General features: G+C 53.2%; 2 protein-coding genes across 7 annotated transcripts; both read left to right on the forward strand.

The window, feature by feature from the left end:
• The first annotated feature begins 73 nt into the window (after window positions 1-73).
• map2k4a (mitogen-activated protein kinase kinase 4a) lies at window positions 74-13,534 on the forward strand. Of its 6 annotated transcripts, XM_053851014.1 has the most exons (15): window positions 155-462; window positions 1,121-1,707; window positions 5,363-5,396; window positions 5,877-5,912; window positions 7,401-7,433; window positions 8,618-8,720; window positions 8,780-8,954; window positions 9,327-9,446; window positions 10,193-10,312; window positions 10,385-10,436; window positions 10,509-10,636; window positions 12,016-12,093; window positions 12,157-12,305; window positions 12,381-12,426; window positions 12,530-13,534. In XM_053851014.1, exons 2-15 carry the CDS (start codon window positions 1,123-1,125, stop codon window positions 12,641-12,643), a joined length of 1,773 nt encoding a protein of 590 aa, XP_053706989.1. In that variant the 5' UTR covers window positions 155-462; window positions 1,121-1,122; the 3' UTR covers window positions 12,644-13,534. The 6 variants fall into 6 exon arrangements, with proteins under 6 accessions (XP_053706985.1, XP_053706984.1, XP_053706989.1 ...); XM_053851011.1 differs by lacking the exons at window positions 155-462; window positions 1,121-1,707; window positions 7,401-7,433 and having other exon boundaries at window positions 5,042-5,396; window positions 12,530-13,530; XM_053851012.1 differs by lacking the exons at window positions 155-462; window positions 1,121-1,707; window positions 5,877-5,912; window positions 7,401-7,433 and having other exon boundaries at window positions 5,042-5,396; window positions 12,530-13,530.
• A 450-nt stretch (window positions 13,535-13,984) lies between these two features.
• Window positions 13,985-19,375, forward strand: elac2 (elaC ribonuclease Z 2). The gene is made up of 25 exons (XM_053850985.1): window positions 13,985-14,080; window positions 14,144-14,421; window positions 14,635-14,685; window positions 14,752-14,822; window positions 15,179-15,243; window positions 15,306-15,363; window positions 15,453-15,521; window positions 15,577-15,630; window positions 15,701-15,747; window positions 15,935-15,993; window positions 16,068-16,140; window positions 16,227-16,339; window positions 16,416-16,514; window positions 16,578-16,716; window positions 16,863-16,948; window positions 17,133-17,242; window positions 17,445-17,541; window positions 17,600-17,738; window positions 17,807-17,845; window positions 17,913-18,022; window positions 18,080-18,179; window positions 18,242-18,362; window positions 18,697-18,775; window positions 18,852-18,996; window positions 19,063-19,375. The coding sequence occupies exons 1-25, from the start codon at window positions 13,994-13,996 to the stop codon at window positions 19,246-19,248; spliced, it is 2,475 nt and encodes an 824-aa protein (XP_053706960.1). The 5' UTR covers window positions 13,985-13,993; the 3' UTR covers window positions 19,249-19,375.
• Window positions 19,376-22,618: the final 3,243 nt, after the last annotated feature.

Here is a 22,618-nt window from a genome sequence, read left to right on the forward strand (position 1 = left end):
TGAGGCCGAGGGTCCCAAAATGTCATGGTCAGTGAAACGTGACAGCTGCGCCATCTAGAGGCGAGATCCTCTCGCGTGGATGACACGCCATCGCAAGTAGTCGTCGTAGTGTTCGCTTTTATTTTGAAGTCTAATGTCTGTTTCCGGCCGTTTGGTGGATGAGCAAACACGGCTTGACTTCATTGTCGGGCGAATGTGGTGACTAGTTTAACGAGCCCTCCGCCACTAACCCGCCGCCGACTTGACGCGAACGCGCCACCCAGCCATGCTGACCAGTCGCCGTTTTGGTGTCCGCGCGGGGCAGACGGGAGAGCTCGCGCTAGCTAGCTGGCCAGCGTGAACGCGTTCCGCTGCGTTTTTGTTTACATCCGGTACGATGGGCCTGGAGAGGTGTGCTAGCTAACCGAGCTACCAGACCCTGAGCCGGGGAAGACGCCTCCCGGAGCCCGGCTGGACCGAGCGGTGAGTGCGGGACACATCTGTTCTCATTCAACAGCGGGATGTTGCGTGACTCGTGTCTGCTGTCACCATCTGAAAGAGTCAGAAACCAAGCAGCGAGGCGGCGGTTGACGTTCAAAACGCATGGATCGCAACAATTGAATTCTGTCTCATCATGTCCTCACCACATGCCAGTGGTCTCTCCTTTCATTGTCACGAATAAAAGAATGTCATTGAGTCGGGACCAACTCTAAAATGCAACAATTGAACTGTCAACAGAGAAAAGCGCTTGTTTTGATTGACGCTGGAATGACAAACGCATGTTGTTGAGGACTTGTGGAGGGACGGCAGGTTAAAGCGTCTCTGCGGAGACTTGAAATGAGGAGAGCCAGTCGATAGCTAGTGATGGTGATGTGGACCTTCGGTGCTTCGGTGCAGCAGCATCACTCTCATGGATACGGTCAGTCACTGTCTCGGCATGTTGGCAGTCGAGCGGTGACGTGGACTGTTGTTGTGGTGCTCTTCACTTCAGGACCATGACTATGAAACAGTGGTGACATGACACGAAAGTAAGGAGAGCTGTGGTCAAAAAGCTTTTGTTTGTGTCTCTGATGTCAAGGTGTGAACAAGTCTCCCGGCTTGGTGATGGAGTCTTGGTGACGCGAGTCTCTCTCTTTGGCAGTGATGTCGTCTCAGGATCCATCTCTCATGGCGATGGACCTGTCGACTGGCTACTCGGTGCCGCCTCTGAACCGCGGCCGGGTCGACACCTTGGACCTGGCCAAGAAGCCGGAGTGGTACCACCGACGCCCGCCCGGCTGTAGCGCTGACATTGGCGCCTCGTTCAGATCCAGAGCTTCGTCTTCCTACGACTCCGACACGGGTCCTCCGGTCCACTGTCGGGACATGGACCCGAGTCCCGAGGCCTACATGAACCCGCCTCTGTTCCGCAACGGTGTCCCTCACAACCTCTGGCATCCGGGCTTCTATGGGCCTGACCCAGGCTGCGGCCCCGGGCCCGAGAGCAGCGGTGCGGACGAGAGCGACAGCGGCTCCGATGTCATCGTCCTGGTGTCCTCGGCCAAGGAGCCGCTGCTGTGCGGCTCTTTTATCCAGGATGGAGTGCGACACATAGTGGAGCCCTTGTCGCCCACCGCGTCCTCGATGGACGGAGGGACGAGCTGCTATCACCTACCTCGAGCGCTCAGCTCGCCCAGCCCCGAGAGCTCCACCTCGGAGGACTCCTCCGACAGCTCCGTCGACATTCCAGTGCATCACGCCAGGCCGGTGGTTCTGTTGTCGGACCTCTCCACCGTGTACAGCAACGCCGCCGGCCCCCTGGTGGACGTTTCAAGTGATGACAGCGATATCATTGAGGTGTCTGTCAGCGAGGAAAAAAAACACAACTGCCAGAAACGTGCCACCCGAAGAAGGAGTCAGGAAGCGGAATCTAAAGGGGACAAAGCTCCAGCCAGTGCGGTCAGACGCGGCGGGCGCCTCCGCAAACCTGCCGGAGAGACTCGCGACACTCAGAGCCACCAGACTCGCCGCAACCTGCGCAGGCTGGTGAGGAGGGACGTGGCCGGCATCTACAATGAGATCTACGACTCTGATGAAATGTTGGCGTTGGTGAGCAGGCTGACCAGCTCGGACGAGTCCGTGCCTGACGTGTCCCGGCCAGCGAGTAGCAACTCGGAGGACTCTGATGCCAATAAACCCCGTGAAAGGAAGCCGCAGGATCCGACTCCTGAAACCACCCGCTCCAAACCAGTGAAGAGGAAGAAGCCGGTCACGAAAGCTAGATGTGAAAGTGGACCTGGACAACAGAAACCCAGAACCTCAGCGGAGCAGCCGCCAAGTCAGTTGGCGAGCCGCGCCGCACCTGCAAAGACCAGGAAAGTGAGACGGAGGAGGAAACGAAGGTCACAAAGCGGCCCGTCGTCTCTCTTTGCTCCCAGCGAGCCGGAAATCCAACTCAAATATGCAAGCGTCAGACGCAAGGAGAAGAAGTCGGACGCCTTTTCACCGTTCGTGCACGTGGATCGGCAGGCGTGCACCGTGGTCAACTACCAGGAGGAGGCGGTGGCGGTGAGAAGGCGCGGCGCTCTGAGCGCGCCCATCGTCTCCGTCTCTGTGGCGGGGTCACTTCCCTTGACTTCGTGCTTCCAGCCCGGACGCCTGGGCTCGGACGTCAAGTGTCCCCTCTCGCTGACCTGCTGCCTGTGCGGCCACACCGCCAACGTCATGGGTCTCGGGGACCTTCACGGTCCATACTTCCCCATCAGAACGCTGAGCCCGTCCGACCCTTGTCGCCCCCCGCAGGAGGACGTCCAGCAAGTCAAGGACTCGTCCTGCAACGGCTGCCGGGACGATGACTCTGTGATCGAACCATCGCCTCGGAGTGATGACAGCCATCTTACGAAGGCTTGGTCTCAGCTGGACGAAGGCTGGATCCACGAGGACTGTGGGATCTGGTCCACGGGCGTCTTCCTGGTCCGAGGGAGACTGTACGGTCTGGAAGAGGCGGCGCAGCTGGCCCAGCAAACGGTGGGTGACAAGTCCAGGCGGTCCATCGTGGCTGTGCTGTGACTCACTGCTACACACTGTCCCCGCAGCAATGCTGGGCGTGCCAGTGCAGCGGCGCCATCATGGGCTGTTTCCAGAAAGGATGCAGCAGGAACTATCACTACAGATGTGCCATCCAGTCAGGTAGAGCGCCCTGTGGGCCGCGGCGTTGGAGCTGCCTGGGTAGTTCCTCACCTTCACTTGTGTCTTCCAGGCTGTGTCCTCAACGATGAGAACTTCTCCATGAGATGTCCAGAACACAAGGTGAGAAGCTGGTGTAGTCACAGCACCGCCCACCGGAGGCCACTGTCGGCGCGCTATTCTCGTTTCACCAACTCCAGCGCCAGTTGTTTTTTACTTGTGCAGATACCTTAAAAACAAAAAGCTTTTTGATGGTGTCTTTTACATTTAATATGCAGCTTCTAATGTGTAACTATGAATGATTCAGGTCAACTTTTGAGGTTTGATGGGAAGTTCTTAAAGGTGTTATGACTGAATTTTAGAAGGAATGACTCCCGCTGTCTTGTGTGGGACAGAACAAGACGGTGACGAGTGGGACGAGGCACAAGAGATGACGAGAGACGACGCTGCAGGTTTGTGAGTGGATGCCGACAGATGTTGGCTGGCAGGACACCACACAGGATGTGGCTGATGCTGTGTTTTAGTCATGTCAGTCTCATGTCTTTAGATACAATATAGTCCAGTGGGCCTTGCATGTTTTCTGAGCACACAAACATCATTAGTCTGTGTCAGTACTTGCCGTCTGGATGTTTGGCTGGCGGCTTTGGAGACAAACTCTTCTTGTACTTGCAGGTGGATCCACACATCTCAGGGTGCGACGCCTGAACTCACCTGGGCTGACACTAATTAGGGAGTGTGCGTCTGCGTGTGCGAGTGTGTGAAACAGCGGGGGCCACTGGAACACCTCGAACACCTCTGTTTGTTTTTCGTCTTATTCTTAGCACACACAAGGAACCTGTGTGTGATTCATGTTTTGATATTTTATTTATTTTCCTGTCAAACCGTTTTGTCGTCTGAACGTGTCTGAACCTTCTGCTGCTCGACACTTTACATGTTTGTTATCAATGAGTGTCTACGATATGATGTGGAGAAGCTGCTGATCTGTGTGTGTCTGTCACCCACTGGTTTAAAAACACTAGTTTGGCATCAACCAAATCACAAACATGAGACAGAAACTGGTGAGGGAGCGCTCACTGATATGAAGAGGGAAGCTCGGTTGTGTATATATTGCCGTAGTCGTTTTGAAGACAGCAAGGCCACACTTACGTCATGAAGAATGTCAAATTTGTTTGAATGTGTTGTTATTTAACAGTTGTATTCATGTTGCTCAACATTTGTTCATTAAGAAAATGCCCTCATGCTACATCAGTTTTAATTTTTACTCATCAATTTTCTGAGTGTTATTGGTATTTTTATTTCATTATAAAGCTTCCTAATTTATTTCTTGTATTGCTTTGTCTTTTATATTTTATATTCATCATAACTATTCGTAAAACATTTCTCATACTAAAATGTTTGTGGCATCAGTCTACATCTTCATTTTACGACTTGTTCTTTGTATCATTTGCCCCTAATTTATTTATTTATTTCCAACAGAGAAACACATGTAATGGTCATTTTTTGTTGTCCTCTGTGAATGTTACATGATTGTCATCCAGATTATTCATGACGATGATTCATTACAATCCAGGCAATCCAGCATCGACGGCTGTGGTTCACGTCACTTGTCAAATTTCGGACGAAAGCGTCTGTTGACGGCTTCAGTGAGTTTGTGATTCGGCTGATCGTCACTTCCTGCTGCAGCGCTTCTGATGGAGGTCACGTGACGGAGGTTTTAATAAAAGTGACGCCAGTTTTCTCATTCAACTTTTGTAAATAAAGGTCACTAAAAATGCCCTTGAGTTCTCATCCATTCTTCTTACATTTGTGTTTGTGTCGTTGATATTTTCTATCCGCGTCAGTGACAGCTTCCGGTGGCGCTGTGCACCGCGCGCGCCTTTGTGGGTGTCGACCTGTCAATCAGTCGGTCAGCTGATTGCGGCTCCGAAGCTCCTCGGCTAGCGCTGTTAGCAGTGGCGTTAGCTTAGCCTAGCTGGCCGAGTGTTTTCCCTCCGCCGCTCCCGGAGAGCACATTCAGGCGTTCTAACTTGTCGCCCGCTGCCGTCCAGTCGCTGCCCGGGGCTGACGGGGAGCCTACCGCGGTGCTTTGGTGTGTGTGCAGTGCAGCCCGGCGCTGCTGCCGCTGATGGAACCTCAACACACAACAATGGCGAGTCCCAACAACTCCGCGACACCGAGCAGCAACAGCGCAGGAGCCGCCACACAGCCGCTGCAGCAGAGCCAGCACATCAGCACCCTGAGCAGCATGCAGGGTAAGTGGAGGCCTCGCCCGCCAGCTGCCGCACTCAAGCTTAGCTGCTAGCCGTGGGAGGCTCCGGCTGCTCCCGGACTGACCGCTGGCTCTCACAGTCACCCAGCTGCCAGCGACAGCACCGTCCTGCCGTCGCTTTACAGGCCAAGCGGTGCAGACCTCCAGGGGCGCAGCGGACTGCGGTGCAGAAGCAGACGGTTTTATCTGTCACCGTCATCGCTTCATGGAAACAGCCTGCCAATGGTTCGATGTTTGGTGCACGGTTTCGAGCCAACACGGCGAATGTGTCAAGTGCATCGCTGGTCGTGTCGAGCCAAGTCCGGCTGCAGTGACCTGCTGCGTCACCTGCGGGCTCGTGTCCACCAGGTGTTCCGAAAAGAGTCACTTCAGCCGCTGAATCATGCGCAGCGTTACATATCCACGTGATGACGGATGTCCCTCTCTGATGTAGGAGCTGTGATTGTGGTGTTTTCACTTGCAGAGTCGAACACTTGCTGGAGATGTCAGAGTGAAACAGGTAACTGTTCCCACGTCCACAACCGTCGCCTCGGCGTTTGCCTTGTCGTGGACTGCTTTGGTGTCTGTCAAGCTTTCTCTGCACCGGTGTGGATAAAAGTGGCTGCACTGAGTGTCTTCCTCATCAGTCATCAATATTACTGCTGTTCCCAACAGTTACGACGTTTCTCATGCTTACAAATGCTATTTTAACAAATGGCAGTGGCCGTACAACATCACAATTCGGATGGACAAACCAGTGTTTACACAACCTTTTCTCACTTTTCACCCTTTAAAAATTAAATTCTCCTTTGGCTTGTCTTGAAGTTGCCATCCATTTCTAACCACCTTTGTGTATTTAACCCCATTCTTGAGGTCAAAGCCTGTGTCATACCAGTAACTTGTCATCTATTCTAACGCACAGCCAAACTATCTGGGTTGTCATTCGTCTATTTTCGAAGGAAATGGAAGAGAAAAAAAAAATCTGCAGTCAGTGTTCCCACATCTTCTCTCTTCCTCCACACACACACACACACACACTCACAAGCCGCTTTTATCCTGGTGCTTCTCAAACCTTGATGCTTTCAAACTGTTGAGTTTTTCATGCACTCACGCTAAATTGTTCCCCATCTATTCAAGAAACGATTTCAATTCAAACAAATCCAGCCATGTCGGTTTGAGAATCACAGCACTGGTGCATTTGCACTCTATTGCATGTTGAGTTTGAAGACGATTGTGCTGACTGACGGTGATATTCTGTGCTTGATATCTGTGCTCATCCAGGTCGGTACTTGTTGAAATGTTGCCATATTTCAGAATCCTATATTTGGTTTGACCTTTTCTGGAGTTTTCAAACCTTAAATCAGTCTGGATTTTTGTTTTATTGCAAAAACCATTTTTGTTCTTCAATCGGGTCCCAGATTTAGAGGTGCTGACCCGCATTCCTCATGTGGAGCCTGCAAGGATGGAGAAAAATCAAGTGAACCGTGTCATCTCCAACAGGCAGTGAGGTCAGGGCCTCATCTCTGGGACCCTGAGATCCCGCCCCAGACTGATCAACACCAATGAAGAAGTCCCATTTAGATCTGCCTTGTGTTTTGGACCTCCAGTTTGTTGTCGATATTTCCACATGTGACCTGGATGACCTGTTGAATTGACTGTCCTTGTTCTCTCTGACTGTATTCCACTTTCTACCTCACTGCTGCTCACTAATGATTGCTAACTCCTGACATGATGATGCTGAACGACGGTGAGCTTGACAAGAAAATCCCTCATCAAAGTGTTGTGTCAATGTCGGCCATGTTTCAGCCGTCCTCCATCACTCACTCGCGTCCATCAGCCATGAAGCCGGCTCTAACCGCATGTGCATGTCGATGCTTTGTTGTGGAGAAATGTAACCTGCAGTGAGATGGTGTCGGTCTCCATGGCAACACCGAGGTCAACTCTTGTGAGGGGAGGTGATGCTGTGTTTGTTTCTGAGTGAAAAATGTGACTTTCCCCTCACCTCTAGGATTTCAGATAAACCTGTCTGGAGCCCCACCAAGTAAGAGAAACTCAATTCTGCTGCTAACTCGCCCGACAGTCTGCTGTGAAGAGTCTGTCGCCACTAATCCAGACTGGCTGCTGTGCTGATGATGGCCAGTCGGTGGCTCACCTGCAATGACCCTACTCCACCTCGCTAACTTCCTTCTTCACGTTTTTCTCTCTCTGTTTGTGTGGGTCCGGTCTTCCCTGTTAGCATAGAGACAACTAATAATGCACACCAAATGCACTTTATTCTGTGAATCTGGAGACTAGTCTTTGAATCATCCATATGATCGGCAACTGGGACTGAGTGGGTCCCACGTTGCTGATCATCGTCGAGGGTTCTGGTGTTGACCGACAGCTGGCATCTCTCCAGTTACGCTGCCTTTGTTATGATACGCTGCGGAGCGGCCAAAGCGCTCACAGATCCTGACCATTTCTTCAGCTGAAAAGTGGCTCCTCTGTTGGACCAACAGACTTTGCTGGAGGCTTCTGTGTGCGACTAACAAGTCCTTCCACTCCTCACTCTTTGTTTTCCTTCCTCTCCTCTCGACATAGCTTGTCTAGACAAGAAACACACACACAGACGCTGTCCTTTCACGTTTATTGGAATTCAAGCACCAACATTTCTCAAGTGATGTTGTGGATGATCGCAGCTGAAATCTGTCCACCGCACTTTTCTTCTCCGGCTAATGCCGTTGAAGAATCTGCGTCTGAAGAAAGTGTGGTGCCGAGCAAACACTTCATCGCTCACCCCAAAGCTGCGCTGAGCACCCAAACATTAGTCATGCCGGGACTCCCACGTGCCACAGCTGCGCCTCCGTTTCCCTGTCTGAGATGAGGAGAAACACGGCAACCAAGTTATTGTGAGGCAAACGGTGAAGAAGTGCCCAACGTCTTCTTAGATTGAGCATATCAGAGCGGCTAATTTGATCCAGCTGATACCGGTTTCTGCACCAAAGTGACCCACAGGGAGACTTTTTTTTTTTTATTCACCAGCTGCTGCTTCTTTCTCAGACAGTTTTTAATGGCTGTGGATCAGCATGAAGGTCGGAGGTGATTTGGGGTAGCTCTACTAACCTTCCTCCCTCTCAGTCATCTGTGTTGTCACAGTCACGCCATACTGCGCTGTCTGCTCACCTCGCTTTTAGAACGGAGCTTCATTTTTGTTTTTACTTTATCAAACTGTGAACTCATTCGCAGGTAAACGCAAAGCTCTGAAGCTCAACTTTGCCAACCCGCCCATCAAACCCACGACTAGATTTACACTGAACACGGCCGGACCGCCTTTCCAGAACCCTCACATGTGAGAGTCCAGGTTTCCAGTGGGTTCAGGGCGGCGACTGACTCTGGTGTTTTCTGCAGAGAGCGCCTGAGGACGCACAGCATCGAGTCGTCTGGGAAGTTGAAGATCTCCCCGGAGCAGCACTGGGACTTCACAGCCGAGGACCTGAAAGATCTGGGTGAGATCGGACGAGGGGCTTATGGATCGGTCAACAAGATGGTGCACAAGCCCAGCAACCAGATCATGGCCGTCAAGGTGAGTGTTATTCATCCCATTGAAGGTGGAGAGTTGAATCTTTTGTTCTGGAGATGAAGGTAGAGATGCCTGCAGGACACAGCTTAGTAGTAGCTGGAGAGGAAGTCAGAGGAGGGTGGCGAAGAAGAGGGTGGTGTATGGTCTCCAGCTGAGTAAAGGTCAGTGGGGCACGTGAAGAAGTCTGGAAGCCAAGTGGTTTACTTGTGGAGAGGATGTTGGAGATGAAGAAGAGGATGAGGACGTGATGGTTGAAGTAGTAGATGATCAAAGCCAGGAGAAGTGGCAGACCCAAGTTGAGGAGACAAACAGCCAAGCGAACGCTCCGTTCTGGGGTGGTGAAAGGTTGGGTGAAGACTGTTGGACTCTCTGCAGAGAATCCGCTCCACCGTGGACGAGAAGGAACAGAAGCAGCTGCTGATGGACCTGGACGTGGTGATGAGGAGTAGTGACTGTCCGTACATTGTGCAGTTCTATGGCGCCCTCTTCAGAGAGGTGAGCCGCAGCGTCTCTCTCTCTCTCTCTCTCTCTCTCTCTCTCTCTCTCTCTCTCTCTCTCTCTCTCTCTCTCTCTCTCTCTCTCTCTCTCTCTCTCTCTCTCTGCCCCCCCCTCTCTGTCCCCCCTCTCTCTCCCCTTCTCCCTCTCCCTCTCTCTCTCTCTCTCTTTCTCTCTCCTCTCTCTCCCCCCCTCTCTCTCTGTCTCTCTCTCGCTTTCTCCCCCCCCTCACCTCCTCTCTTTCTGTCTCTCCCTCTCCCTCTCTCTCTCTCACTCCCTCCCTCCCTCCCTCTCTCTGTCTCTCTCTCTATCTGTTTCTCTCTCTCGGTCTCTCTCTCTCTGTCCCCCTCTCTCTCTCCCCTTCTCCCTCTTTCTCTCCCTCTCCCCCTCTCTCTCTTTCTCTCTCCTCTCTCTCTCCCCCTCTCTCTCTCTCACCTCCTCTCTCTCTCTGTCTCCCTCTCTCTCTCTCTCTCTCTGTCTCTCTCTCTCTTTCTCCCCCCCTCACCTCCTCTCTCTCTCTGTCTCCCTCTCTCTCTCTCTCTCTGTCTCTCTGTCTCTGTCTCTCCTTCCCTCTCTCTCTCTGTCTCTCTCTCTCTCTCTCTCTCTGTCTCTCTGTCTCTCCTTCCCTCTCTCTCTCTGTCTCTCTCTCTCTCTCTGTCTCTGTCTCTCTGTCTCTGTCTCTCCTTCCCTCTCTCTCTCTCTCTCTCTCTCCTCCCATCTGAACAACACCTGCCTCTGTCTTCCAGGGTGACTGTTGGATTTGCATGGAACTTATGGCTACCTCATTAGACAAGTTTTACAAATTCGTATACTGCTCGCTAGACGACGTGATTCCAGAAGAGATACTAGGAAAGATCACATTAGCTGTGAGTCCCCGTCGCTCGCTTTCACCTCAGCGATCCACCGCCGCTGCCTGACACTCTCTTCTCTGCCTCCAGACTGTGAAAGCACTAAACCACTTAAAAGAAAACTTGAAGATAATCCACAGAGGTAGGCGGCGCCTTCTAACTGTCTCCCTTTTTTTGCCCAATGCGTCCGTGTATTGATCCGTCTTGTCCTCAGACATAAAGCCGTCCAACATCCTCCTGGACCGCAACGGAAACATTAAGCTTTGTGACTTCGGCATCAGCGGACAACTGGTGGACTCCATCGCCAAAACCAGAGACGCAGGCTGCCGGCCCTACATGGCGGTGAGTGCCGTCTCCAGAGCTGGGGGAGGGGCGGGGGGGTACTTCAGCCAGGTGGACCACACATGTAGGACCCTGTTTTAGATGAGCAGTTGTTCACTTTGGTTTCATCAAGTATGCCGAGATATCAAAGATTGAAGACGTAAAAATGACATGTTTGCTTGTGTTTGGCTGAATATGAATTGTCAGAATTAAAGTGTGAAATCTAAAACTTGTCATAACTGATTTTAGTATATTGATCATAGAAATATATTGATGCAAAATAGAGTGAGGGTGGAAGAAAGTCTCCTGAAATTTTGGTCATCTGAGTGTTGTGAAAAGAAAAGGTTGATGTAAGTACGTATCCTTGAGTTCAGCCGTCCATCTGCAGCCTCAGCCCAGAGTAGAGTGAAGTGTTTGTTTCCTGAAGAGAGTCAAGTCTCTGTTGAACCAAGCAGGTGATCTCACTGCTGCATCATCGTTTCTGTGAAGGGGGGAGGGGGGGAAATCAGCTGGAGGGAAGGACACACACGCGCACGCACGCACACACACACTCCCAGCCCTCTCCCCCAGCAGCACACGGCAGTTTCCATTCTAAATCTGGCGCTCAGTTGCCTGCGCCGTGACAGGAAGGCGACACGTTTCATTCATGACAGATCGGAGGTTCCCTGCAGGGGTCATGTGCTCTGAGTGCTGCTGGAGACTGGACCCAGCAGCACTCAGAGATGTGTGAATCAAAAAACATCGTCAGCAATCCAGAACCTGAGACTGTTCAGATTATATCGCCATGAAAAGTCGCTCACTCCTCATTGTTTCAAACTCGGGTGAGCGACGTTCTCCGATCCCAGCAGCAGCAGCAGCAGCAGCAGCAGCAGCAGCAGCTCTTGAGTTTGTTATTCTGTTGATGCTTAGGCAACACAGTCATCAGGGACGGACTGGCCCCTGACTTGACTGACAGGAATGTCTCCGCCGCCGGAGACTCGTCGGTGTGCAGGTGAAAACTTGTCCCGTGGTGACAAGACTGCGCCGTAGGCGTCGATGCCTGTGTTGCCTCTGTTGCTGCTCCATCAGCAGATGAAGACTGAAGTGCTGCTGCACTCTGCTGTCGACCATATCAGGAGTTCCCGCTCTGAACTCCTGCCGATTCTACCCTCCAGATTAGCATTGCTGCTCACTACATTCCACGTCGTTCACCTGGCACCGGAGTAACAACACGTCCAGGAGTGTTGCCTCGCTGAGGTCTGAGTCTCTCACAGTGGAACGGGGTGGAGGTAGAAACCTCCATCTGTCCGGTGTTGTGTTTCTTCCCAGTGGATTGTTTGGTGTGTCTGGGTCTTCACACTGAACGGTTCAGGTCTTATGCTCGGTGCTTGGTCGATGTTGACGTGTGATTCTGCTTCCAGCCGGAGAGAATAGACCCCAGCGCCTCCAGGCAGGGCTACGACGTGCGCTCTGACGTGTGGAGTCTGGGGATCACACTGGTGAGTTGGCCGCGCTGCCATTCAGCCGGTGCCAACCTGACGCCGTGTTCTCCCCTCCTCCAGTACGAGCTGGCGACCGGGCGGTTCCCCTACCCCAAGTGGAACAGCGTGTTCGACCAGTTGACTCAGGTGGTGCGAGGAGACCCGCCGCAGCTCAGCAACTCTGAGGAGAGACGCTTCTCTCCCAAGTTCATCGCCTTTGTCAACGTGTGGTGAGCAGTCTCCGCCTCTCTCCTGCCCCCCAGTGGACCCAGTAGCACTCTGCTAACCTTCATGTCTGTCCCCAGCCTTACCAAGGACGAGTCCAAGAGGCCAAAGTACAAAGAGCTACTGGTACATCTATCATCGATTTCTGTACAGTTGTTGAGCGAGACCCTGATATTGTTATTGAAAAAAGACTCTCCGTGCTCATTCGCTGTCGTCTTCCTGCCAACAGAAAGACCCGTTCATCCAGATGTACGAGGAGCGCTCCGTGGACGTGGCCGGCTACGTCTGCAGACTCCTGGATCAGATGCCACCGTCTCCCAGCTCGCCCATGTATATGGACTGAAGCCCTCCCATGTAAAGAAAAGAAAACAAAGTAAACAAACCCCTCGTGTAAATTTGCTTGGTTCCCCTGTACGACAGGTTTAAAGAGTAAATGTACATTAGAACACCGTCTGCAGTGAACGTGGTGTTCAAACCTTCATGTCTGTATGATAATAATATATCGACCGAAACACACACACACACACACACACACACACACACACACACTTCTGTCTCTCTAACACACACAAACACCTGCCCCTCAAAATCAACACACAAACAAACAAACAAAAAATTCAGTCAGCTGCTTTGACCCGCCGACACGCACACAGAAAAGCGAAACATTGCAAGTACACGCAGGCATGAGTCAGGAGAAAATGTGTTGGAACACATGTGCCTGCTTACACACACCAGACCTGCACTCCTGAATCGGTTTTAAAAGTAGTCCATTATTGACCCGGGCTGGGAAGTGCACTCCTGCAACACTGACGGAGATACACAGGCTTGCATGGCAACTCACATGACACACACTCACTCGGGGTCAGACACAGACGCACGCACATCCACGCATGTTGACACTGCAAGACTCGCAAGCATGGACACACACACACACACACACACACACAGAACCACAGTGACTGAATCACAGATGGGAACCCAACAGCAAAACACACACACTCACAGCAACACAACTGCTCCAAGTGAAGACATGCTGAGCTGACTAGCGTAAAAGACTCAAACGTATGATCAAGTCAGACTGGACTCTCGGTCTTTCACCTCCATCTGTGGTCCGATGTCGTGTTCAGTAACTTCTCACTGTAAAGAGATTCTGAAAACACAAACCTTAGGCTTTGTGGTGGAGGATTTGCTGAAACATTAATAAAGAGAGACAGAAAAAAGTCTTGTGTTTTCATTCCATCAGTGTCTTTACGCAACACTTGGCAACCTTACATGACACTTGAACACTCAAAGCGTTTATTTCGAGACAGACAACTAAAGAAAAAAGAAACTACAATCCCGAAGTTTTCAGATCAACGTTGTTGAGTGGAAACAAATAATGCGGCTATATTTAAATAAAACTTGGTGTTTGCCATAAGGTGAAACATTCTAATAATATATAGTGCGTTTTCTGATTAAAACAAATACATTTCATATCACCAAAGTTTGTGATTACGTTGAATTACAACCACAGTGACGAGAAAATATTCGCGATAATAAATAGCTGTTGACTGACGTTTGCGTCAGTCACTCTTATACCACCCAGTTTTCCGGGAGCCACTCTGGTTGGTACACAGCCCTGTCAATCAATGCTGTAGTCCAATCCGCCGAGAACTCCTCCGACGTAATCATTCGTTGCCGGAAATGGCTGCACATGTGTGCGGCGCTCCTCGGCGGCCTCTCTGGAGTCAGTGCAGTTCCACAGCTGGAAGCAATTATTCCATCAGCAATGGCTCTGAATGTGAGCTAGAAAGGGTTGAGTATGAATTTGACAGCCAGGCCGCTGACTCTGCTCCTAATCAAGGCCGGATTTGTCCCGAGAACAAGTGTGCCGAGGGCCTCCCGCTGTGAAGCCCGGGCCGTCCTTCACCGGTGCGGGAGCATGGCGAGCGCAGCTCAGGGAGACATGGAGCCCACACACAAGAGAGCCAAACACAAAGAGCCGCTGCGACGAGTGAGGATCAAGGAGAACCGCAGCAGGAAGCAGGACTCGCACGGGCCGTCCAGCGTGTACCTGCAGGTGGTCGGTGCGGGCAGCAGAGACAACGCTGCTTCTCTCTACGTCTTCTCCGAGTACAACAGGTCAGTTGGCCGGCTTCACTCGGGACATCTGAATCCGGGATGTGACGGAATGGCGACCTCCCGAAACGGTGCTGGGACCACGATGCGGACTCGCCATCAAATAGCCTTGCTCCGTCATTGCCCTTGTGTATTTTCATTGGTGTACACTGAGCTTCAGCTCCTTGTTTGTGTGGACTTGAAATGCCGATGTCAGTTCAACGGTTGAATTTCCAGGTATCTGTTCAACTGTGGCGAGGGGACTCAGCGCCTGATGCAGGAACACAAGTGAGTGACGCACCGCAGGCCATGGACACTTCCGGCCTCTTCTCTAACCAGTCGGACTGTCCGCAGGCTGAAAGCTGCACAGCTGGACAAGATCTTCCTGACCAGACTGAGCTGGGAGAACGTCGGGGGCTTGTCAGGTCAGAGGTCATGTTCTTATCGAGCCTTCCAATACATACCTTTACATTCTGACAGTTGGTGTGCATTTACATACAACAAATGTACACAATACTTGGCAGTTATTCATTAAATTGAAATGTATATTCCAAAGTCACATTTTTGCCACTTGACTTATTTCAACTATAGTTGCCTCCTGATCATGACCATGTCACTCTGTTGCACATTGCAATATAAACTCCTCCCGGAGATGAACCAGCCTAGATTGTTCTGACGCTTTGGCGCCATCCGGTGGGCTCGCTCGTACGTGCACTCGCACGAACCTGACGCCAGCTTCTCCCACGAGCGTGTCTGTTTAAATCCTGGTGGTGTCCCACAGGGATGATCCTGACGCTGAAGGACACTGGTGTTCCCAAGTGTGTTCTCTCTGGACCTCCACAGCTGGTGAGTCCGCCTCTGCAGCCCTCCACCTCATCATAACTCGCTGTCTTCCTGTCTTCAAACAGGAAAACTACCTGAAGGCCATCAAGTCTTTCTCTGGACCGCTGGAGGACATCGAGCTGTGTAGGGATTTGCTGATCTTGGTTCGATTAGTCAGGTCTGGATGGGGTCATTGCCGAACGTGTGTGTGTGTGTGTGTACGTGTGTTTCAGCGGTGCGGCCGTACACCGAGGAGACGTGCTCGGACGAGACCATGACGGTTCATCAAGTGCCCATATTTGGTGAGTGCAGGAGCCTCGGCAGGGTTGGCGACTCTAACTGTGACTCTACGTGCAGCGCAGCCGCAGTCCGGGCGGAGCCCAGACTCACGGTGCCGTCCAGGGAGTCCGGGTGAGCCAAGAGGGTTTGCTGATGTGAAACCGTGGTCATGGCGACAGACTGATGCTTGTTTTACTCATAGGTGGCAAGAGAAAAGATTCCTGTCTGCTGGTGGCCTTCATCTGCCGGGTGTGTTTCTCTCTCGCTCTTGTGCGTGCGTGTGTGCGTGCGTGCGTGCGTGCGTGCGTGCGTGCCCTTGAACAAGATGAGTCCAGAGTCTCTGTGTGGATGAGGAGTGCTCTGCGCTCAGACGTCACTGTTGTGGTGAGGTGTGCAACTTGCTCCTCAGCAGCTGAAGTGTCGCATGTTCTCTCAGCTCCATCCCAAAAAAGGGAACTTCCTGGTGGCCGAGGCCAAAGATCTGGGGCTGCCTGTGTGAGTTCCTGTTCTGATGATGCGTGGAACCTCAAACTGAAGCTCTCAGCGGCTTCACGTGTCTGTGCTCTCAGAGGAACAGCAGCGATTGGTGAGCTCATCAAGAAGCTGAAGAACGGAGAGAGCGTCACGTACCAAGGGAAGGAGGTACGGTGATAGTAGAAGAACAGGCCCTTGCAGAACACCACTCAAAAAAACAGCAATGTCCAGAGGTTGCTCCTGTCATCCCTTAGATCCGACCCGAGCAGGTCTGCACCCCGACAGATCCAGGACCGGTCTTCATGGTGGTGGAGTGTCCGTCTGAGGAATTTGTCAAACCCCTGTGTGAGAACCAGCAGCTGCAGCGGTGCGTTCTCCTCTGGTGCCCGGCGCCGTCCGGTCCGGTCCAGACCTGACCTGACCGGCTCACTTTCATCTTTCAGGTATCACTCTGGTGGGGAGGAGGACCCACCGGCGCTGGTGGTCCACATGACTCCGGAGTCCCTTCTGAAAACGGAGCTGTACCAGGAGTGGATGGAGAGGTGGGCTCAGTGATGGCACTCGCCAGGGCTTCCTTGCTCACCGCTCTGTCGGGTTCTGTGAAGGTTCCCGTCGCGGACAGAACATCTGATCCTCAACGAGAGCGCCACCACCACGCACAACCTCCGCAGCCACAAGATCCAGGCTCACCTGAACATGATCCACCCGCACTTCTTCCCGCTGCTCCAGTCCTACACCGCCAAGGTAGGAGCCCTTCTGAAGTCTGAGGGTGGCGCTTTACAAAGAAGGACGAGCAGCCCTAAGGTTTTCTGAGACAGATGATTTCAAGGTCACATTCTGAGTGACAGCTGAGTCTGACCTCGGCGTGCGTGCGTGCGTGTGTGTGTCAGGATCCTCCGGCGGCCCCGCGGGTCTCCATCGTCAGAGCCGAGTGCCTGCTGAAGTTCCAGCTCCGGCCATTGATGGAGTGGCAGAGGTCAGTAGCTTCTTAAATCCGCCTCAGTTGAGCCGACAAACTCCCCTGAGCGGCCTGTCCGCCTCCTCTTGTTACCCTGCCCGATGTTTTGGACTCTTTCTGTCAAATTAGTGTGCGTGCGTGCGTGCGACCCGGCTGGTGAGTTGGCGCTCAGCCGTGTCTTGACTCCTGTCTCCTTTGTTAGAGACGCCATCCCCGTCTGCCACACTGACCACTTCCTGCAAGAGGCTTCCCAAATCCCCAACTTTGTGGAAGAGGCGGCGCAGTGCAGGAAGACGTGCGCGGCTGGCTCCGGTGAGCTGTTGGAATTGATGGAACTTTTCCACTCTGAGACAATAAGGGAAGCGATCGAAGGCCATGCCGACTCGCCAGAGAGTTTTAGGAAGAAAGTTTGGACAGAAGTCCGACAGTCGTGCAGTTTATCTCATAGTTGTGGCGACAGACAGGGGGCGCTCTAGACACTTGGACCGGGTCGTCTGATTGTTTTTCGTATCAGGACCGAAGGAGACGTTTCCCGAAGTGGTGTTCCTGGGAACCGGATCAGCTCTTCCCATGAAGATCAGGAACGTCAGCAGCACTTTGGTCAACATCAGGTTTGTATTTGCACGACGGGTGGCCGTCAGTTCGCCAGAGTGACGTGTCACGTGGCAGTCCGAGTCGCTCTCTGCTGCTGGACTGTGGCGAAGGAACGTTCGGGCAGCTCTGTCGACACTACGGAGACGATGTCGATGAAGCTCTGTCCAGGATCTCCACGGTCTTCATCTCGCACCTGCACGCCGACCATCACACGGTAGGACTCCTGTGGGCCGTGACATGAGGGCGCTGTGTGTGACTCCTGTCTTCATGCCTTCACCTCAGGGTCTGGTGAAGTTGCTGTACCAGCGGAGGAGAGCTCTGGTGTGTCACTGTTCACTCGGCCTCCGCCTTGACGCCTGCTAACGCGAGAGCATGTGCCCTCTCCCAGGTGACCTTGGGACGGACCTGCGGTCCACTCTTCCTGGTGGCTCCGGCTCAGATCATGGCCTGGCTTCAGCAGTACCACGACCACTGCGAGGAGCTCCTGAGTCACATCAAGTACGTCCAGACCATTCCCCTCCGCATCACCTCCGGTCTAATGCGTCCCCCTGTCAGCCTCATCCCCAACAGACTGCTGCTGGAGCACAGCGACCCTCGGGGGCAGAGGACTCACTCGTTCCTGGAGGAGATGCTGCGTGAGAACCAGCTGCTGGAGGTCGGTGCCGTGTGAGCGCGTTGTGGTTTCTGCTCTGAGACCGAGCCAGTGTTGCGCCTCAGTTCCAGACCTGCTTCGTGCGCCACTGCAAGAACGCCTTCGCCTGCAGCCTCCGCCACCAGTCCGGCTGGAAGCTGGCCTTCTCCGGCGACACCATGCCCTGCGACGCCTTCGTCCGCATCGGTCAGTGCCTGCTAACGACGTGTCCTGGCGGACGTCGACGTGGCGTCCTGGACTTTATTGTCTCCCTGAATAATTGATTTGATCTTTCTTAATACTTGGTCTCTGCGCTGGCGGCTCCTGCTAATGGCTCCTCCGGGAGCCGTCTTCATCGACTTCTCTGAAAATTGCTGGACTGGACTTTGTCCAAGTGGAGCCGCCCGGCGAGCGCTGGCGCGTCGGCGCTTGTTCATTAGTCTGGGCCGCGCTGGGCGCTTCTTGATTGCCGCGGCTGGCGGATTGATTTCCTGCGGGAGCGAGCGCCCGCTCTGACCCACCGCTCTTATTGCTTCGGCAGGAAAAGACGCCACTCTGCTGATCCACGAGGCCACGCTGGAGGACGGGATGGAGGAGGAGGCGGTGGAGAAGCGGCACAGGTGAGGAGGGACTGTGGAACCGCGACTTGTTAATGGTTGCCGCAGTAACGTCGCGCTCTGACTCCGCCCGCCGCAGCACCACCTCGCAGGCCATCGGCATCGGGATGAGGATGAACGCTGGCTTCATCATGCTCAACCACTTCAGCCAGCGCTACGCCAAGATCCCGCTCTTCAGCGAGGACTTCACCGAACGAGTGGGGATCTCCTTCGACCACATGCGGGTGAGCCCCACCTTTTGACCCGGTCGATCCGTTCAGCTGAGCAAAGGCCTCGCTCTTCTCTCTCAGATCCCCCTGTCGGACTTGAAAACCGTCCCCAAACTCATCCCTGCTCTGAAGACGCTCTTCGCCGAGGAGATCGAAGCCATGGAGGAGCGACGCGGGCGCCGGGAGCTGAAGCAGCTGGGTCTGAAGCGGGATCCGGAGCTGTCGCCTGACGTGGCAGAGCAGAAGAAAAGACTGAAGGCGAGTTGAGGGGGAGAGAGTAGCTTTGTTGCAGTGACACTTTTTATTTGGCTGCAGAACTTTGGTGCTTTGCTTTGGAATGAACTCTGAAAAAAATCATGATAATAAAAGCCAACCACAGATTTTCTTCATCTCTGGTCCTGACCTTCCACCTCCAGGTTCAACAAGAAACAGAAATGGAAAATTAAACTAAAAGTACATTCATAATTCATAATATAATTCCATAATTCCACATCTTTTAGGAAGAACAACTATTGACGTTTTCTTCCTCCTTTTCCGGGTGTTTCAGTGATGGCCACATGAGGGCGTCAGTGAGCCATAGCCGACTCTCTCAAAAGTTTCGACGCTCTCGCGATCACGTGACCGCTGGCGAAGTCAGCGGGAAGTTGAGCTGCGCGGCCGCAGCGCAGATTCCTGCCGTCGCTGAGGAGGCCAGACGGAGCGAGGCCGCGCTGCAGCCGGACCTCCCATGACGGTAATGTTGGGGCCCTCACTTGACTGCAGCACACGTGTCGGTGTGGAGGCGTTTGGACCCGCAGCAGACTCGCTGCGCTAACGTCCGCTAGCTGCGTGTTAGCCTGCAGCTGTGATGTTTGAGGGTGCAGCCCACACAGACGCGAACAAACCCGCCACACCCGGGTGGATCAGCCAGCGAGGTCGCCCCCTGCTGGCGTCAGCCACCCTCTGAACTCGGCCTCAGAGTCTTTTTGGAAGCAGCTGAAGCGACATGAGGTTACCATGGCAACCGGCTGGGGTTCCCCGGGTCCTGCAAACGTGAAGGAGCCTCTTGGTGGCGACGAGGACGGTGGCGCTTGTGAGAGAGTGTGTGTGCCAAGAGAAGCGGACGAAGACGGTCAACATGGAGAAGAGTGGACGCTGACCTGAGGACCAGGATGGCTGACAGAGCACAGAGGCTGATGTCGTAGCCATGGCCACAAGGGGGCGACACAGCCGCGATCGGCCCTTCACTATAAACCCTGAGTCCAGTGGCGTTTTGATGCACCTCCAGGGCGTCAGGGGTAGGATGAGCGTCTCCAAGAGCAAATGAAAAGAGAGTGAGGGTGTTTAGAAGGGGGAAGGGCCAGACCTGCTTTTCTGACGGCCCCTCATGTTAGTTCCAGAGGGTTGGAGAAAGCCTGCATTGTTGTCTTTTGTTCGACACTGTCAGATGAAGCCAGCGCTCAGTCATCCAACAGAGACTCCTACTAGAGCCCGAACACCATCTCTCACCCCCCCACCACCCCCCCCCCCCCCCCGGCGCTCGGCACTTGATGAACACTCCGGCGTCTCAGCAGGAGTGTTTTCTCTCCTCGGCAAACACAAACGCTAATCAGCGGCCAAGTGAGCAATGCAGATGGCGCCCGGCGAGCGGAGCGGCGGCGCGCCTTCACCTCGGAGCGTGACGGGTGGCAGAGGAGGATAATCAGCCTCCACTCGTCTCTCCACGGTGTGAGAGATGCAGCTGAGATAAACAGACTCCCCCCGCCAGGACGACAAAGACGGATCTGCCTCCTTCTCTGCAGAGAAACAACGCTGACAGGTTGATTTAAGAACTCGCGGATAATTGAGACTTCAGTCTGGTGTCGAACCCTCTGGCTGGCTGGGCCAGTGTCCAGAGCCGCACCGGAACCCGTCTCCAGCACCGCTCTCACCTTTGACCTCTGAGCACAGAGAGACAAAACCTCGGCGGCGGAAAAAGAATCCGGCGGCAGCGCGATTGTTTCCATTTATCAGCAGCCACAATCAAAACAAACGTGTTTCTGTCCGCGGCAGACTTTCGCTGAGCTCAGGTTCCTGCCGCCGGTGATGAATCGCCGCCAGATTATTATCATCACGCAGACGAGCGATATCATCTCAATCTCTCCATAAATCTGTTGCCGTGTCCTTGGCTTCACAGCTCGACAACTTTGCAGCCGCCGCCCGCCCGCCCGCCCGTCTGTCTGTCTGTGGTCTGTGGTCCTCGGCAGAGCGTCTGTGCCGTGGAGAGTCCGTGATGGCTTCCAGTGGAACGTCTGAGGCGTGCGACCACACGGGCCTCCTCACCGGGGGTTGATCTTTAGCCAACCTGAGATGTCTGCATATTCATACGCTCTTGAATCTCTAACAAGGGTGAAGGAGCAGGTCCCGCTCAGCTCATTAGAATCCACACACACACAAGCTCTACCCAAATGAGGCAGGCGGGGAAAACTTGATCAGACTGAGAGAGAGTCACAACTCCGTCTGAAGCACGTTGTCTCATGCAGGCTGCTTGATGACCTCCGATTCGGTCCCTTAGTTTCGCACTGACTTTGAGGCTTGTGCATACACACAAACACACGTATGTGATTCACCCCAACATCAGCTCACAAGCTCTCAGACACACACAGAACATGGATCACACTGCACGTGTGCAGACTGAAACCAATGGCTTCACACAGTAAAGGCAGCACACCAACACGATATCGCCTCTGCTGGACACACGTGCACACAAAAGGCACACACACACACACAGGTGTGCGCCTGCTTGTGTCCGGCTCCTCGAACGTCTTCTCCCTCGCCTTTCACCTCGCGTTTCTCTCGTCTTCTGGAGGTCAGTCGTCCCTCGCTCTGCATAATCCACCGTCCCCACAATCCTTTGAAAAACCAGAGCGGGAGGAAATCAATTCCACACGCTGGCCACGCCGCCGTCTGTGTTTACCGCCTCAGCGTCTTTGACAACATTTACTGGCTAATGAGTGGCTAATCTGCCAGTATAATGGATTCCACCAAGGAGTTGGAGCTTGAGGACGTGGATGATGAGTGTTCGCCGCGCCTTGTTTGGACTCCAGAAAAATCACCTTCACCTTGAGGCCCGCGGTAGATTGGAGTGGTGAAGTCGTCTCTACTCACCGCAAGCCGGTCAAATGCAGGTCTGGCTGCTGTTTTTAAAGCTGATGCGCCTCTAACACACTTTCATGAGAGAACGATGGAGGGAGGGAGCCGCCACCAGGCCAAAGACTGTCTGCAGCGCAGAGCTAACAGAGCTAACGGCTAACCTGACCTGTCTGACTTCCAAACTGTATTGATGCTCATGGACTGTCAACGTTGGCTCTGGGCTTTAAAAGGTGGCTCTGAACAACTAAACGCACCACCAAATACATGTGAAGAGAGGAAGAATCACTGTTGTTATGAAGCAAGTTCAGGCAGAGAAGCCAAGGATTTGTCTAGAAACTACAGTCACATCATGCAAAAGAGAAGTGATCCCATCCAAACAGTGATTTAAAGTCAGTCAACACATCAATGAACCATGATATAGTTTGCCATATTGCCGCCTCTTTCTGGACACATGGGAAACAAACAGCCTGGCAACAGAACAAGCCAGTGTCAGTAGCTGCAGTGTTTCACCAGTGAACAGGGAGAT

Source organism: Synchiropus splendidus, chromosome 19 (assembly GCF_027744825.2).
Source record: "Synchiropus splendidus isolate RoL2022-P1 chromosome 19, RoL_Sspl_1.0, whole genome shotgun sequence".
Lineage (NCBI taxonomy): Eukaryota > Metazoa > Chordata > Actinopteri > Syngnathiformes > Callionymidae > Synchiropus > Synchiropus splendidus.